Here is a 17,806-nt window from a genome sequence, read left to right on the forward strand (position 1 = left end):
GACCTGACACATTGAACCGTTCGCATTGTACCGAAAACCGGCAAACAATAAACAATACACACGAAGCCATTCAATAAAAGACAAGTGATCAAACCGTGAACCCTAAACCGTCCACGATGAACCGGAAACCGCCTAACGATAAACCATAGACACAGAACCATTCATGATAAGACCTACTGACTAACTCGTACACATTGAACCGTACACATTGAACCGGAAACCGCCAAACGATAAACCAGAGGCACAGAACCATTCACCTTAAGAGCTAACGACCAAACCGCGAACCCTAAACCGTACACGTTAAACCAGAAACCGCCATACAATAAACTATTAGCACGAAACCATTCACTCTAAGGCCTATTTCCCTAAAACCGTACACATTGGACCGTGCGCATTGAACCGGAAACCGGCAAACAATAAACAATATACACGAAGCCGTTCACTAAAAGACATAGCGATCAAACCGTGAACCCTAAACCGTTAACATTGAACCGAAAACCACCAAACGAAAAACCAGAGGCACAGAACCATTCATGGTAAGACCTAGCGATCAAACCGTGAACCCTAAACCATACACATCGAACGGGAAACCGCCAAACAATAAACCATCGGCACGAAGACCATTCAGTTTGAGATCTAGTAACTAGACCAGACACATTGAACCGTGTGCATTGTACTGGAAACCGGCAAACAATAAACAATATACACGAAGCCGTTCACTAAAAGACCAAGCCATCAAACCGCGAATCCTAAACCGTCCACGATGAACCGGAAACCGCCTAACGATAAACCATAGACATAGAACTATTCATGATAAGACCTACTGACTAACTCGTACACATTGAACCGTACACATTGAACCGTAAACTGCCAAACGATAAACCAGAGGCACAGAACCATTCACCTTAAGAGCTAACGACCAAACCGCAAACCCTAAATCGTACACGTTGAACCAGAAACCGCCAAACAATAAACTATTAGCACGAAACCGTTCACTCTAAGGCGTATTCCCTAAAACCGTACACATTGGACCGTGCGCATTGAAGCAGAAACCGGCAAACAATAAACAATATACATGAAGCCGTTCACTAAAAGACCTAGCGATCAAACCGTGAACCCTAAACTATTAACATTGAACCGAAAATCGCCAAACGAAAAACCAGAGGCACATAACCATTCATGGTAAGACCTAGCGATCAAACCGTGAACCCTAAACCGTACACATCGAACGGGAAACCGCCAAACAATAAACCATCGGCACGAAGACCATTCAGTCTGAGATCTAGTAACTAGACCGGTCACATTGAACCGTGCGCATTGTACTGGAAACCGGCAAACAATAAACAATATACACGAAGCCGTTCACTAAAAGACCAAGCGATCAAACCGCGAACCCTAAACCGTCCACGATGAACCGAAAACCGCCTAACGATAAACCATAGACACAGAACCATTCATGATAAGACCTACTGACTAGCTCGTACACATTGAACCGTACACAATTAAATCGAAAACCGCCAAACGATAAACCAGAGGCACAGAACCATTCACCTTAAGAGCTAACGACCAAACTGCGAATCCTAAACCGTACACGTTGAACCAGAAACCGCCAAACAATAAACTATTAGCACGGAACCGTTCACTCTAAGGCCTATTCCCTAAAACCGTACACATTGGACCGTGCGCATTGAACTGGAAACCGGCAAACAATAAACTATATACACGAAGCCGTTCACTAAAAGACCTAACGATCAAACCGTGAACCCTAAACCGTTAACATTTAACCGGAAACCGCCAAACGAAAAACTAGAGGCACAGAACCATTCACCATAAGACCTAACGACGAAACCGCGAACCCTAAACCGTACACGTTGAAGCAGAAACCGACATACAGTAAACCATTAGCACGAAACCGTTCACTCTATGGCCTATTCACTAAAACCGTACATACTGGACCGTGCGAATTGAACCGGAAACCGGCAAATAATAAATAGTATACACAAAGCCGTTCAATAAAAGACCTAGCGATCAAACCGCGAACCCTAAACCGTAAATATTGAACTGGAAACCGCCAAACGATAAACCAGAGGCACAGAACCATTCACTATAATACCTAACGACCAACCCGTGAACCCTAAACCGTACACATTGAAACAGAAACCGCCAATCAAGAAACCATTAGCACAAAACCGCTCACTCTAAGGCCTGTTCACTAAAACCGTTCACACTGGACCGTGCGCATTGAACCGGAAACCGGCAAACAATAAACAATATACACGAAGCCTTTCACTAAAAGATCTACCGATCATTCACTGTAAGACCCTAAACCATTAACCCTATCAGAAATTTTTTTCATTTATTTCAATCACTACCAGCATAAATATTTAACTTTTTGTTAATGATTTTCATTTCTCTCTAAAAATATAGTTTCCAACTTTTTATATATTATTTTTATTTTGGTCTATAAATATTAATTTTATTAGAGAATTAATTAGTAACATCTATTCAGTTATGTAAATTAAAATGATAATGTAGTATACAAAAATTATTACTGCATATGGTAAATAACCTGTTATGATTCATAGAATATGGCGAGGTTTACGTAATTAAATTCCAATTACGCCTTACTAGATAAAGTTATCACATGTTTTTTTTCAAGAAGAAACTATAAATCGCACCTAGTGGTATCAATAAAATCATATACATGTATACAATGTAATTAAGGCCAATAAATAATATTCCAATTAGGTAGGTGATGGTTAGTCTAGGACTACGAGCAAGAAGATGGTGCAATAAAGTGGAGACCATGCTGCATGACTACAAGAAGGAGGAAATGAGTTGGTGGTCTAAGCATAAAAAACTACAACTACAAACTATATGCTTACAAATTCTAACCCATACAACATGGATACTAGAAGGAAGCCCTCAACCATGGCAATCGAATGTTTGGAAATATTTCATGGAATCGATCGAACTGCATTCAGGATGCTGACGCAAGTCCTTCACCGTGAAGTTAAACAGTCCCTAATGGTGATGGCATTTCTACTGTCACTGGAGACAATGGGACTGAATGGTATTGTGCAAACAGCCATAAAAAATGAAGGCTGGTTTATGAACAGTCTTCCCGATGAATGTGTCATCTGTTTGCAATGCTTACTATCTCAGGAGTTCTCTGGGGTTGTGGAGAAGTCCAGAAAACTTGAAACCCTCGGACACGTGCTGAAAACTGAGCTCACGTTATACCAGGTTCATAGGATGAGATCCGTCCTCCTAACTCTAATTCCCGATACCCTATCAACCATTTGCGCTAGAATTCTAGGCGACATAACGATGGATGCGGTGTGGTTGGAGTACCAGAGGACTCCTAAAGAACTACTGGGTTTCAACACACCAGACCAGTGCATATCGGTTGCACCAGAGGCATTGAGTAGACATAACAATGGCCGAGGAATGCATATGCAACAAGGAGGAAGGCAAACTGAGCAAGATAAGAGAAAGCAGAAGTACGTCTGCAAGGAGCTGGATGACGCGGAACGTCCAAAGACACTGACCATATGCTTCGGTCGAGAGTCCATGCCCACTGCAGAGGGCATTGCTGAGTTTTTCTGCCACATGTTTGGTCATGTGGTTCAAAGGGTGACAGTCATGCCTCGGAGGGACAAAGAATCAGGTGATTTTGCTTTCGTTCTTTTCAACGACGCATCAATCCCGCGCATTATCATGGGGGACAAAAATGTCGTTCATCATACCATACAAGGCATGAAATGTTGGATCAGATGGTGGACAGGAACACATTATCGTTGTGTGAATTAGTCATACAATATACGATAAAGGTTAGTGTCTTTTTTTCAAAATAATCTAGTTTCAACAGAAACTTTACTTGTTAAGAGAGATGAAATATACGTTGTAGGCTCACTTTTAATATCCAAGTTAGATTATCTTTCCATGTTACTTGATTCTGTTGATAGAATCTTGGTCAATCCGGTTCCTTATTCGGCTGTGGTCATGAAGTTTAAATTGGAAATAACAAACCCTACGACCATTAATTAAGTTAATGTCGTTTGGAGTCCTACACCATGTACCTCCCAAACACAAGATATTATTATGTACTTGGACTTACTGGGACTAACGTAGGAGACATAGCAGGAATGTTTTTTCAACTATATTACTTGAAGTTCACCTTTTTTAGTTGGTCATTTTAAATTCGGACTGGTGTATGTGGCAGACAATTTGTGTATAAGTTTTAATTTTATTCGTGGGCCCTAAAGGTGTTGTTAGGAATAAAAAATCTTTCTAAAACGTCAAGGATTATACACTATGACCAAAAATTCTAAATGACATTTAAGTGGGCCCGTGAGAATGTACTTGTTTTGGAAATATAGTACGTTTCTTTTTTTTTCTTAACTTTTTTGAAAACCCAAAACTGGGAGAGTGCTCCAACTAAAAAATAACAAAGTTAAGAAATCAAATAAACCCAACATTCTTGCGAGAATACAATATTGTGACAATTATTTTGTTATGGCCACAAACAAATCTTAAACAAGAATCAGAGTTAAACCTCTAAAATCATTTTCATGGTAAAACTGATTGTTTAATAGTTAACGGGAAATTTTTTTCATCTGTAATGCTTAACATAATCCATTGTTTTCCCACATACTAATGTTATCATATATGACACGTGCGTATAGGATCATTTGCATTCAGTAGCATTGTATTTGCATGCAGTAGCAGTCAATATCTGGTCGATACACCGCTGATAACCAAACATAGACGCAATAAAATAGAAAGCAACATACGCACCATAAATACAAACCATAGTATATCACAACTGATCACCAAATGTCAAACACATTACATCACATACAAAATAACACATTAAGGATAACATTTTGATTAATTTCAATAGACAAGAAAGTTTATAGGTCTGCATAAATCTGTTAATTTGACCCCTGGTTGATAGACGATTCAGGAGAGGTCTGGGGTCGCTGTCGCTTACTAGGACCTGCCTCAGCCCCCCCACCATGTTGCCTCTTGTTTACACTGTAGTTGAGTTAAAAAAATTTAGGTAGAAAACATGATAACGTGAAAAATTAGACCAGAAAATAATGGTCTATTTTTTACTCACCCTGACTGTTGAGTATCGAAATATTGCTGTTGTTGGATCCGGCGGTGATTCCTAAGGAACATCTCGGTCTGGTAGACTCTAAGTTGGGCTTCTTTGTTGAAGTAAGCCCCGCACACCGAAGCTAAGCGTTGAACGATATAGTCAGGCAAAACCTTCGCCGCATACAGTTCATCAACAACACACGGAGGTTCATCTTTCCGGTTAATATCCCGGACGAGCATGTAGAACACTCCCCAGCCAACGTACCTAAGCTCCACACTCAGTAAAGAGCTTCGTCTGTACATGCGCCGTATCCTCCCTAAATCAGCTCCCTTTATCCAGAACCTGTTACCGTCTTGCTTGGGTCTGATGTGGAGGCAATTGTCTTGAGTGTCAACCAAATAAAGATCAGTGGTACTGTACCACTTGAAGAGATTCACAATATTAGGTGAGAATTCTACATCATCCTGTGGCGGAACAAGACAAAACCATGGCAACTTAGTTTTCCAAACATTTTTTAACAGAATCATAACAACGAAAGAAGGCAAAGTTGTGGATATACGTACATCTGTTGCAAATAGCCCAAACACATAGAACTGGTTGTACGATTGTTGAATGTTCCTTAATGCATTAATATACCTAAACCAACATGTAGAAACAAGAAGGAGTAAAACACAATGGCCCGAAACCATAAAAGAAGGGAGTTGCCAAACATCTTGTGACTCTTTATTTAATTAATATATGCATGCAGTTATTTCAATATGGTCCATTTTATTCTTCACAGATAAGGTTGCTATCAAAGGAGGTAGTAAAAATTGAAGAAGATGCTTACCGGAATCCAGACTCCATTCTTGATTAATTACTTCGACGATGGCTGTGGTTGAAGGGAGGGAGATGCCAAGGAAGTTTTCAGACGAACAATAGTTGATTAACGAACGTAACTCACCTTTTTTCATATCAATTGTTTTGCTATGTGACTATGTTAGATGAGAATTTATTAATCCTTTTAATGTAAAATTAATCCAAACGTCGAATCAGTGGTAGAGGGTACTTATTTTAGCCAACTCTGTGTTATCCGAAATTTTGGAAAACGTAACATAAACTTTAATTCATTTATTATCAAAATGTTCTGGAAATGTGTCGTTTATAAATGTGCAAAAATTTTTTTAGTTTTATGTAGTTTACTAATTTTCATTAAAGAATCTAAATATAAACAATAATAGTTATCAAATAGGTAGTCACAGGCATTTTAAAAAAGAAAAAAAAACCAATAATCAGGTTATTTAAAAAATTGAATTTAATTTTAAAAATTTTAAAATGTTTGTTTCGAGTTTCTAGCGGTAATTTAATCTAGTATTAATTTCGATAGGATCAAATGTTGAAGAATTTAATTTTCAAAGGATATAGTAGTAGTTACGTATAAACCGACTTATTAAATTAATTATTTTACTTAAATCTTAAAATGTGTTCCAGCAACTTTGCATAAATTAATGCGGTTAATAGCAATCAGTTAATAATATCATTTTCCTAGGATTTCTTTTTTTTTTTGAAGTTAAATTAAATTTTATTCAGTATTTCTTTGAAAACGAACTTCGAAGGAGAGGGATTTACGGGGAGTTTTTGGGATAGAACAGAATATTTGTTGGAGATTATCGAAAACCACAAGGTTTAAGTAGCTAAATTACTCACTATTTTTTTTTTTAAAAACGCCGCATTTTTTAACCCCTCATTTTTTACTTTATATTTTCTTTTGATTCACAAGCGTGTAACATAAGTATCCTTCATTAGTCAGTATTCACCTTCCATCTTCCTTCAAAAAAAACCCTTAAAGCAACCCCAACATAACACAGAAGTTGCTGCTGAAGGCATCGACTCCAACAGCTTCGTCTCGGAGAATATGTCAAACAAGGTGAAACTCTATCCTAACTCTTCTCCTGATAGTGGTCGGTTGTTAATCATCATCTGCATGTAGTGTCAATGTACTAAAAATGCAATCGTAGTAAAATCAAATTAAGATGGTTAAGCATTTTTTAAATGATTGGGGGACTGATTTGGGTTTCTGATTTGTTCGTCTGAAAAGGATTTTATGCATTTAGGTTTGATTAAGATTGTTTTGTTAAAGATTCAATAGATCACGACAGTAAACCATTACAACAAAATATAGTTGCACTGTGTGTGGAAAAATTGAACCACTTAGTTTCCAATTCCAAAAACATGCATGTGTGTTGATTTTAAATTAGAAGCTTCGACTGTATGGGTTTTTTTAAATGAACTCTGACCTTGTTCCTTTTTGAACTTGGCAACTGTGTGACACTTGCCATAGACGACGACTTCGAAGGACAAGGGTAAGAGAGTCCAAGAGATTGATAACGGTACGACACAGAGCTACAAGATGAGGTTTCTGAAGCCAGTAATAAGGCCTTCAATGTTCAAACTGGTAACTGACATCCGTTTCGTTAACACCTCTTAATTTTAGAGTTTTTGCAATGCTATCGATGTTTTGACAGAACTTCACCAATTTGTAACAGTCATTACCTATAACTCCCGATGAGCTACCAAACCGTACCCCCTACCTGGACCTGGTTGTGCCTGACGGAAGGAATAACCCCTGTCGGTGCTTCTGGACGCAACTCCAAAGTGGCAAAATTGCATTGACTCGAGGCTGGGAGGAGTTCTATCAGATGTACAAAATCAATCTGGACTCCATGCTATATTTCACACACAAAGGAAACTCCACTTTCCAAGTCAGGATTTTTGATTTTGGTGGCATTGAGAACTCCTACCAACTCCGTGATCCTGAAGAACCACCATATGTAAGGACTGGTAATTACGAAATTGTAAAGTGTATCAACATCCCTCCTTCAGCCAGTGCTAGAGCGGTTGCCGCAAAGGTCAAAAGCAAGTGGCCTTTCTTTGTGATGGACCTAACTGCTCGCATGATGTCGTCGCGATTATTGGTAAGCGTTAAGTTGTTGCAACAATTTGGTTGAAATATTGTTTTACTGAAGTAAGCATTAAGTTAGCTAATACTAACTGAAATTTCTTGTGTTATAATCAGCCGAACGTCCCTCATCTCAGTCACTTCACTGGTCAGAGGCACCCTATCATCCTCACACATGGCCACATACAGGTCGAAGCTACATATACAAGGTACAGTGGAAAAAGGGATGGTAGCTTCGGCGTTATTTCTGGAGGATGGGAGAACTTTGCTTCATTGTACAACTTCAAGCCAGGTGGTGTGGGGATCTTCGAGGTGATATCAAAGGAGCCAGTGACGATCATCCAGGATCGATGCAGATAGGATGCATAACGATGAGTGGCTAAAGGCGCTTAGCCCCTGTGTTTGACATCTTTGTCATAATATATCATGCTAAGACTTTTCCCGTAGGATTTAGAAAGTATTATATGTTTCTTGTTTGTTGAACAATTACATTGACTTTTTTTGGGTGTTATTAAGTTGAAAACAACTTTTGGTATTAACTAAAACAGAATCGCATTCGCAAATATTATAGGTTTCTGCTCGTTTTTTAATTGACTTTTCCATTTTAACTTTTTTGGACAAAAATTAGTTTTCCAAGTACAAATGGCAGAGTTGCCTTAATTTTTTTTTCTGAAGTGTAGCCAGGATAAATTGATTCTTTGTTGGCGTTTACAAAAAATTAAAAAAAAAATCTGGCCCAATAGGTGAGGAAGACAACAAAACCTCATATTTTTGTAGGTGGAACTCTCTTTATATGTTGGGTTTTAAATTGACAATTTAAGGGGATGATTTTTTTTAAAGTTGGTTTGGTTTGACCTTAAAATGTTAAAGAAAAAAAGTAAATCGAGAAAGATGAAAACACCGGTAATGTTTGAATGAAGCCGTATGTCACCAGTTTTTTTTTTCTAAGTTGGTTTAATGAAAAATGTTTTCTTTTTGATACATGAACAGAATAGCAAAAGCTTCATTCGGCCCAATCAATGAGTAAAATAGCCCAACCGTAGTTTCTTTTAATGACTCAAGGGTGGGTAATTTTTTGTGGTTGGCCATGGATCTCAGCTGGGCCACTGGTCTAGCGTTATTTTGTGTGCCTTTTTTTTTAATTTCTTAAGGGGGCAATTATATGGTACAGATTAAAGGATACACATTGAATGGGATGTTGACAAGTGGCGATGATGGTGGATGCAGGTGACATGCTTGGCAGAGCTCTGCAAGCTTGCCTGCCAATTTTGTTTATGGGGGAGCCGGCTGAAGGAGTAAAGCTATGTGGTTCCAATGGGTGGTACGTGGGCTGGGTTATTGCGTTGTGATTTTTGGTCTTGGTCTTCAGAGGTGGACTTGTTTAAGGTAGTTGGGCCAATGGGTGGTGTGGGCTTATTCACTTTGCAGTGGGGGTCATGTGGTTTCATTTTGCAGGTACAGAGCATAGATCAGAAGAGGTGGATCTGAAAGAGAAGAACGAGAACCACAAATTGCCGATCCTAATGAGATAAGACTTTATCCACATCCAAGATCACTCTATCCAACACCAAGCGAGGGTTCTACAAATGGGCAGATTGTCTTCAACCCCATCAACGCTCGTTCGGTTGAGGTTTTCCCTAATTCCACAAATCGCCACAATTAGTGGTAGTATCGTGGATGCCCTGTATCGTCTCACAGGATGGGTTGTTTCTCGATAAATCAAAGTGGCTCTATCGTCGATGCGATGGTAAGTTATTCTCGGTTTATGGAATAATTTGTGAAGTCATTATATTAGGTTGTGTATTTGGACATGATTTTGTTGGAACATGGTTGTTAATGTATATAATTGATTTGATGAATGACTAATTGAGTGTTTTATACCTGTTGTGTCTGTCTGGGATTTCAGTTTGTGTTCGGGAAGCAGTGTTCATTCCAATTGTTGCTGGGTGGACTTTTGTGATCCAAGATGCACGTTGGTCGATGAAATTGACAGCCATGTGGTTGCCGTCGCCGTTCAGATGCTGGAAACTGCAGTCACAGGTGAAGCCACTCAATAACCGAACCTAAAGCAGCCAACAAATCTGACTATGAAGGTAAGACAATGGCGTGATGGTTGTAATGTGAATAAAATTTTCAGGGTTACTTGGTTAGGCTCTTTTAACACAATATTGTCGGAGGTACCAGCGGTTGACGGGAAAAAGTTTTGACTGAGAAAAAATATAGATGCTCGTGTCTATTTGAATGAAAGTTGGTATGGAGTTGTTGGTTTCTTAGCGCTAAGGCATGGGTATTTTGTTGTTTTTTTGTGCACTGGTAAATCCATGATGAATTCCTTATGACCCTACTGAGTGAATAGATGATTGAATTTTCGAGGTTGATCCGTTTCCATCACGAGCACCGGGATATGGGAAATGATTTTCCGTATCACTTCCTGCTGGTCGTTATGAAAACATTTCAAACTTGAATAGTCATTCTTTGCATCAGTCAAAGTGGATCACAATTAATTCGTATACGGATTCAGCATGTACTTGAAAACCACAAAATATCCATGCTTTAGTCTTAAGAACTCAGGAAGTGCATACCAACCTTCATTTAACCAAACACTATCATCTACCTTCCTCCGTCTGACTTTCATTCCGTCACCCGTTGGTAGCTCCGACAAAATTGGAGTTGATACTCCTTCCCACTTAGCCGAACAAGGAACGTCTTCTGTAGTCGGCTTGACACACTAAATTAAAGTTCCACAACATGTCATCGGCTACAGACCTCGATATTACTACCTTGGGTTTTGTCTTGAGTAATTCATAATTTTTATACGTAGCGGAACTCCGTCTATGTTTCACGAACAGTTGTACTTATGACCGCGGTACCTTTTCCACATACTTCTGCACGGAAGAAAAAAGCAAAATATTAACTAACGATGGCTGTTGTTGTGTATGTAGGTGGAACACTGGGAAAGGAAATTGATGAAGAACCGAGAACCCAAAGGCTAAAGGGTAACTAGCTTTCGTGGATCCTTTTTTTTTTGGGTTTACTGAATTAATTGATTTTTTTGATTCATCTAATGTGTATAGTTGTCGTGATGAGTTTTCTTAATATCAGGTCATAATAGTCAACAATGTTACGAATGCTAGATGACTACATTCTGGAAATATTCAAGCTCTCAATCCCAGGAAGCAAAACCCTGCCTGTCAAAGTAAAGTCATGTCGTAGTCAAGTAGCTGATAACATAGAAAGATTCGTTATTGTACAACTTAAAGGAAATGTCCGCAGTGTTTCAAACATTTATTGTTTCTAGTGTTAAATTCTGTCAGTATGTAAGACTCTAACAACCTCAAAATGTTATTGAACCTAACAATCGAAACTATGATATGAGCGAATAAAAATGTGTTTGTGTTTAAGAATTCTCTGCTTCATATATCTATATATATTTCAAACTGCTTTCATACACAGTGTGCCATTTTCTCTTAAATAAAATTCTGGATGAATACAGGAAATCCATAATAACGAAGTAGATTCACAACCTCAACATTACAAAAGAGATTCGTAACCATCTAAGAACAATTCAACCTTGGAGACTACAACCCATTCAATCAAACAATTTGGTTGGTAAATCAAATGCAATAAGAAAGGAAAAAAATTCAATTAACACAACTCTGTTTTTTCAACTGTATTGCATAACCACAATGGTAGGAAGTCCTTATTCCAAATGCAACCACAATAAACTGCAACTAAAATATAGCAATGTAAGCAAAACACATGCATATTATTCATCATTATTGTCATCATAATGGACTAAGTAGGGAAAAAAATAAATTTACACAACTCTAATTGATCAACTGAATTGCATAATCACAATGGTTGCAAATCGTTACCCAAAAGTCAACCGCAATTTACTGCAACGAGAATATAGCACTGTAAGCAAATCACATACATATTATTGAACATCATTATCACCAAAATTGACATATTCATACTTAACGCAAATAACTACAACTTAAAACTCCTCAATACCAAGCAGTGACTAATACATTGCGGTCAGTAAATCAGGATAGATCATGCTTTTAGAACCAATTATACTTGCATTGCACTAAATTCAGAAGACTAATTCCTTGAAATGGTCAAAGTGTCCTGTGCATCGACGCAAACAATTCCATGTACGATCCTTGTTTGTTGCCACAAGGCAGTGACGATGGTAACGGATCTCGGACATCGATCTGCACATGTCGTGTGTCACATTTATCATCAACGACGTCATTAACGCATTCATAGTTCTTGAATGAATGTCTCTTGTCCTGCTGTGACTCCTTCACCTGCTGATAACATCATAATCCCCAATCAGAAACTATAATCATGCATAAAACCATAATGGTCATTCATCGCAAAGTGGTTAAGAGGAGTTTTACGCATCACACCTGTGTTAACGAGTAGAGATTTTTATTGAAAACACCATTCGTGGATGCGATGTTAATGGATTCGCTACTTTCATGGAGGCTCCGCTGTTTTATAAATTTTTTTTTTAGACAAGAAGTCCGAGATCATCATTAATTTACCCAGTTCATGACACGGAAATTAGATGTTTATATTCAAAAAAATTACCTCAACAAAAGTGTTGTCTTTACCCTTCCGGTTCCTCATACCCTTCGCCGTAAACTTCCTTGTTCCACCCTTTTTAAAAGGCTGCCCAAACAGAGGAGCATTCACATAGTTTAATGGTTTTTAAAGGGACACACACCGAACAAGATTTTCATAGCAGGAGCCTATTTAGAATAAACAAATCGTACCTTGGTATTAGGTCCTGAGTGGTGTTCGGACTTAATTGAGAACAACCTCGAAGAATTAGCAACCCTCTCTGGACTAAAACCTGAGTCCTTGGCTGATGCATGCCGTATTAGCAACCCTCTCTGGACTAAAACCTGAGTCCTTGGCTGATGCATTGCCGTATGATCGAGCGCGAAGGTTACCTTCCACACTATGCTGCATCAGATCTGGACAGCGCTTGTAGTAATGACCGTACTTGTGGCAATTAGAGCATGCTCTCTTCTTCCTCCAAAAAGACTTCTTGGAAGGGGCTCCTTTGCTTTTGACAACAAATGGATCGTTGATACCTTCCACGTTAACATTAGGAGTTGACTTGCCTTGTTTGCGTGACTGCAGGCGGATAACTAAATTGACAAGTTCAGATTGGACTTCATCAAAGTCTGCAAGATCCTTGCAAGCAATATCACACAGCTTGTTGCAATTCGATGCCAATGCTCCAACTCGAAACTTTAAGACCCTTTCGATGTCATCATTCACATGCATTTCTGTGCTAATAAATTCGTTCTTTGCATTCTTTGTCCACCTTTTGTATATCAACGAATCTGAAAACTCAAGTATGTTTTTGAACTTCATGGCACAGAAGATATGACTACAGGGAATACCACGTGATTCAAACAGCTTGCATGAGCACGAGAACAGCTTCTTACCTCTATCAATTTCCAGCCGTCGATCTTTGGCCGGGTCTCCGAGAGCAGTCACACTGAACTCTACCTTGTCCAAGGTTGTGCTTAGTACCATTATATTCAAAGCCCCTGCCCTCTGAATCTCATTACGAATTTCCTTGAAAATGTTTCGCGTGAAATAACATGATGCAGATCTTTCATATACCTCCAACGAGGTAATCATCACTGGCTCTGAGCACTGAGACTTATAGTCAGCTATTAACTCGTTGTTTCTATACTCCTTTAAGGCCCTATCCAGGTTATGCATTAAGTCAATGAGGGTGTTCTTGCGATTAACATAAAAATCTGATGAGAGAATTATACCTTCACACTGTGATGTCGTCCTTATGTAACCGAAAACTTATCCCGGAGGAAACAATGGGACCACATCTCACGAGTTTCGTACTCTTTCCATCCAGGTACTGCCAACAAGGTTGTGCTTATCCGAAATGGCTGCCCATCTCCGATCAAAGTCTCTCTGGTCGTTGTTGCGTGATATAAGACCCTTAAAACGCGCAGGAAATTAGGATTCTTTATATTTTCACATGCATTTCTCTGTAGATGCCATCCGCATAACCGATGGGTCGCTTCAGGCAGAACATTCTTGATTGCATCTTGCATGGCAAGGTCTCCGTCAGTTATTACTGCTTTTGGACTTTTTCCACCCATCGCTTCAACAAAGGTTTCCAACAACCACTTATACGTCTCTGTGGTTTCGTCGGATAGTAGGCCGGAGCCGAAGATAACAGTCTGTCCGTGATGATTGCATCATGAGAAAATGACCAAAGGCTTGTTGTATTTATTCTTCTTGTAGGTTGAATCAAAGGCAACAATATCTCCAAAGCAGTGATAGTCGATAATTGAATGCCCATCTGCCCAAAAAATATGCTCCAGCCTTTCGTCACTAGTGAACGTATACTTTCCAAAAAACAGCGGATCGTTGTTTGACTTGCCAATCAAATAGTTTATTGCCGCATTGGCATCCCCGTTTTTAACTTTTGCCCGACGATAGCGATCGATGTGGTTGTACAAATCTTTTTATGTGAAGCCAGCATGATGATATCCACCCTTCTGGAACGTAATATACCCCATAATATGGCAGGTCCTGACACCAAAATTATGAAGATTTTCCACTTGGACTCTATCAGTCACAGTGAGACGACGATTGGCCGGAACCAGATGCGCAAATTGGGGTGGCGTCAGATCGTGGTTGTGAGATTCGACAAAACATGATACCTTCCATCTACCGCAGCCGTAGTCAAGCTTTACCCTAAGCCGAGCTGGACACTTGGTTCGCATTAGTGACCTTGCCTCCCTTGATCTATCATCCAGATGGAGATACCTCATATTCCTCCAGCCCTCTTTGTTGCAAACAAGTTGCCTGCTAATGATTCTACCTTGATTATCCCTAACCACGTCGTCCTTCCTTATTACAAATCCATGCCAACAAGAATAAGCGTTATAAAACTGGCAGACCTCATCCTCTGTCCTAAACTCCAGGTTCCAAATATCCTCCACCATTAAATCTGCTATTCTTTTTACACCACAAACTTCTTCACTCTTGCTAGTAGAATCCAGCGAATCCACATCGTCTTCTTCAGCATCGTCTTCTACATTCGGTTGATAATCGAAATCATCACCCAAATCATTATCAGAATTATTCTTCACATCATCCTCGTTTATGGACATAATTTAACCCCTGCCATAATTTTACCCAAAAATGTCAATAAACAGAGCCAATGGCAGCAACGAAGGGAAGCTAAACTAAGCTGCATGTAAAATTAAATGAACCAAATCCAATTAAACTAACCCAATTGTTTACGACCCCAGTATTAGGTTTTAATTTCAATTCCCCAAACCTAGCCACAGCATAGAACTGGACAATGTTACTTTATATCCAAATTCCAGAATAGCAACCCAACACCGTAAACAGAGAATCGTTGAAAAGGCATAGACTATCATCAAAATTAAACTAATCTGGATTAACAAAAAAACTTAATCGGACATACCTTGATGACAACCAAAGGTTGAGCTTGAACGGATAAAAAATGCACTGTCGGAGTTGGAGGGAGGTGACTGATGACATGTCATCATATACCCATTTTCTATGCTTTTTCATACAAGAAATTGATGATTTGTGCTTAAATATTGAATGCTTTTTGTACTTAAATGATATATTTTCTTGATATTTTAATTTTATAAATCTTGTAGGAAATAAGAAGAAAAAGAAGCAAAGAAGCACAAAAAAAGGAGGAAAAAAGAGCTTTGGAGCCTTAGGCCACGCTTTTAAAAGCGTGGCCCATGACCAAATTAATGAAGATAAGCAATCAGCGCACATTGCCCTGCCCTTGCCAAGGGCAGGGCAGAATCGTGATGAAAAATTGAGATTGGAAGCAAGAATTTGGCTAAGTTAAAATCTGGGCGCTCACAGCATGACCATGCCTACTTCAAAGGGCTATAACTTGAGCTACAGACGTCCGATTGATGTGCTTCCAGTTGCGTTGGAAAGCTGACATTCAGAGCTTTCCAACGATATATAGAAATCCATATTTGGCGCACAATTGGGGCAGGAACGAGAGGCATCTTTAAGGGCCAAAAATAAGCAAAAAGAAGCCAAGGAAAATGATGTAGCGTGTTTGCCTCCTCCGTGATTCGAACTTGGGACATGAAGGAAGGAACATTGCCCTGCCCTTGGCGCGGGCAGGGCAGCATTTGGATGGCACAAGAACTTGGCGCACCAAGCAACAAATTTGGCGCACCAATTTCCTCCCCTGGCAGCACCAAGCGCGCGCACTCCTCAATCCTGGCGCATCAAACTCTTCCTGCCCTGCCCTTGGCGCGGGCAGGGCAGCCTCTCACGCACCACGCCACACCAGACTCGCACCATGCCGTGCCAAGCTCCCGCACCATGCATCAATTTTCTGCCCTGCCCTCCACAAGGGCAGGGCAGCCTCCTGGGAGCAACATGGGCCAAAATTCAACCAAATTTTCATTTAAATTCAATTTCTCTCCAAATTGAATCAAGGCCAACCAAACCCATTTCTCCTCAAATCCAAAGCAAGCAAGGCCCAAATCATCACTCAAAGGCACATGGATCAAGTAATTTAGGATTTTCATTTTTGTAATTTGTTTTAATTTCATTTTCATTTTATTTTGTAAAGCCTATATAAGGCATCATTTCCATCTTTGAAGGAAGGCCGGCTCCATTAGGAATAGATAGCTCTCTCCTTTAGTTTTCTTATCTGTTTTGAATCTTGAGTGAGATTGGAGGAATTCTGTTTCATTCTCATCTTAAGATCTCTTGTTTACTTTTTCTGCTAATTGAAATTCACATACTGCTTCATTCTCTTTTAATTCTGCAATTCATTATCTTCTTTCCTTCTGCAATTGTTCTTGGTTGGATCAAGGAAGGAATTGAGATCTAGACTTGTTCTCTAGTCTCTTTGATTTCCTGAGATCCTCACTTGTCTTTTTAGATTTCATATTTGAATTGAGCTTTCTTGCTGATTTACTTTTCTGCTGTTATTTCATCTGCATTTTTACCTTTCTGTTCCTATTGCTTCCAATTTAATTTTAAGCAATTTAATCTCCCTGCAATTGTTCTACGCTTTGCTTTACTGCTCTCTTTAATTTCCAGCACCCAACCCCCTTTACTTTTCATGCAATTTACATTTCTTGTCATTTAAGATTCTTGCAATTTTACTTTCTTGTTCTTTAAGCTTCCTGCCTATTTACATTCTGCACTTTAAGTTCATTGCTATTTACATTTTGCTGCCACAATTCTCACTTAAATGTTAGCTTGACTAAACTAATCACCCACTAAAATTGCTTGATCCATCAATCCCTGTGGGATCGACCTCACTCTTGTGAGTTATTACTACTTGATGCGACCCGGTACACTTGCCGGTTAGATCTATGTGTTTGGAAAATTCGTTTTTCCACAAAAACATCATCAGTGACCTTACCTAATCCAACGCACCTAATTCGAAGTCAGCAAAAAAATGGGGATGGTAACCCAGCTTCCACCAGCCACAGTTTCGTCAAAAGCAGAAGTTCAGTAACAAATTTTGAATACTGGAGCCACATCAGTTTAGCATTCACCAACTCCTCAGTTGACGTCGATGCCTAGCCGACGGAACCAGAGTACCAGTTCCGGCTCCTGTTACTCGAAGGAGATCAATCTTTCTAAATGGACGCTGGGTGGATTACTCTCTGGTGTAACACTGAACGAAAGTGAAAAAACCAAACAGGGTTGGATAGTGGGTACTAGGATAACAA

General features: G+C 39.3%; 3 protein-coding genes across 3 annotated transcripts; 2 read left to right on the top strand and 1 right to left on the bottom strand.

Annotated features, from left to right (window-relative positions):
• The first annotated feature begins 2,904 nt into the window (after window positions 1-2,904).
• Window positions 2,905-3,813, top strand: LOC130966424 (uncharacterized). The gene has a single exon (XM_057891227.1). The coding sequence runs from the start codon at window positions 2,905-2,907 to the stop codon at window positions 3,811-3,813; it is 909 nt and encodes a 302-aa protein (XP_057747210.1).
• Window positions 3,814-5,974: 2,161 nt separating this feature from the next.
• LOC130966425 (uncharacterized) lies at window positions 5,975-11,179 on the top strand. Its single transcript, XM_057891228.1, has 9 exons — window positions 5,975-6,027; window positions 6,893-7,013; window positions 7,428-7,541; window positions 7,633-8,061; window positions 8,163-8,357; window positions 9,217-9,272; window positions 9,952-10,085; window positions 10,988-11,041; window positions 11,148-11,179. The coding sequence occupies exons 1-9, from the start codon at window positions 5,975-5,977 to the stop codon at window positions 11,177-11,179; spliced, it is 1,188 nt and encodes a 395-aa protein (XP_057747211.1).
• A 3,387-nt stretch (window positions 11,180-14,566) lies between these two features.
• LOC130966426 (protein FAR1-RELATED SEQUENCE 5-like) lies at window positions 14,567-15,217 on the bottom strand. Its single transcript, XM_057891230.1, has one exon. The coding sequence runs from the start codon at window positions 15,215-15,217 to the stop codon at window positions 14,567-14,569; it is 651 nt and encodes a 216-aa protein (XP_057747213.1).
• Between the last annotated feature and the right edge of the window lie 2,589 nt (window positions 15,218-17,806).

This window comes from Arachis stenosperma, chromosome 3, assembly GCF_014773155.1.
Source record: "Arachis stenosperma cultivar V10309 chromosome 3, arast.V10309.gnm1.PFL2, whole genome shotgun sequence".
Lineage (NCBI taxonomy): Eukaryota > Viridiplantae > Streptophyta > Magnoliopsida > Fabales > Fabaceae > Arachis > Arachis stenosperma.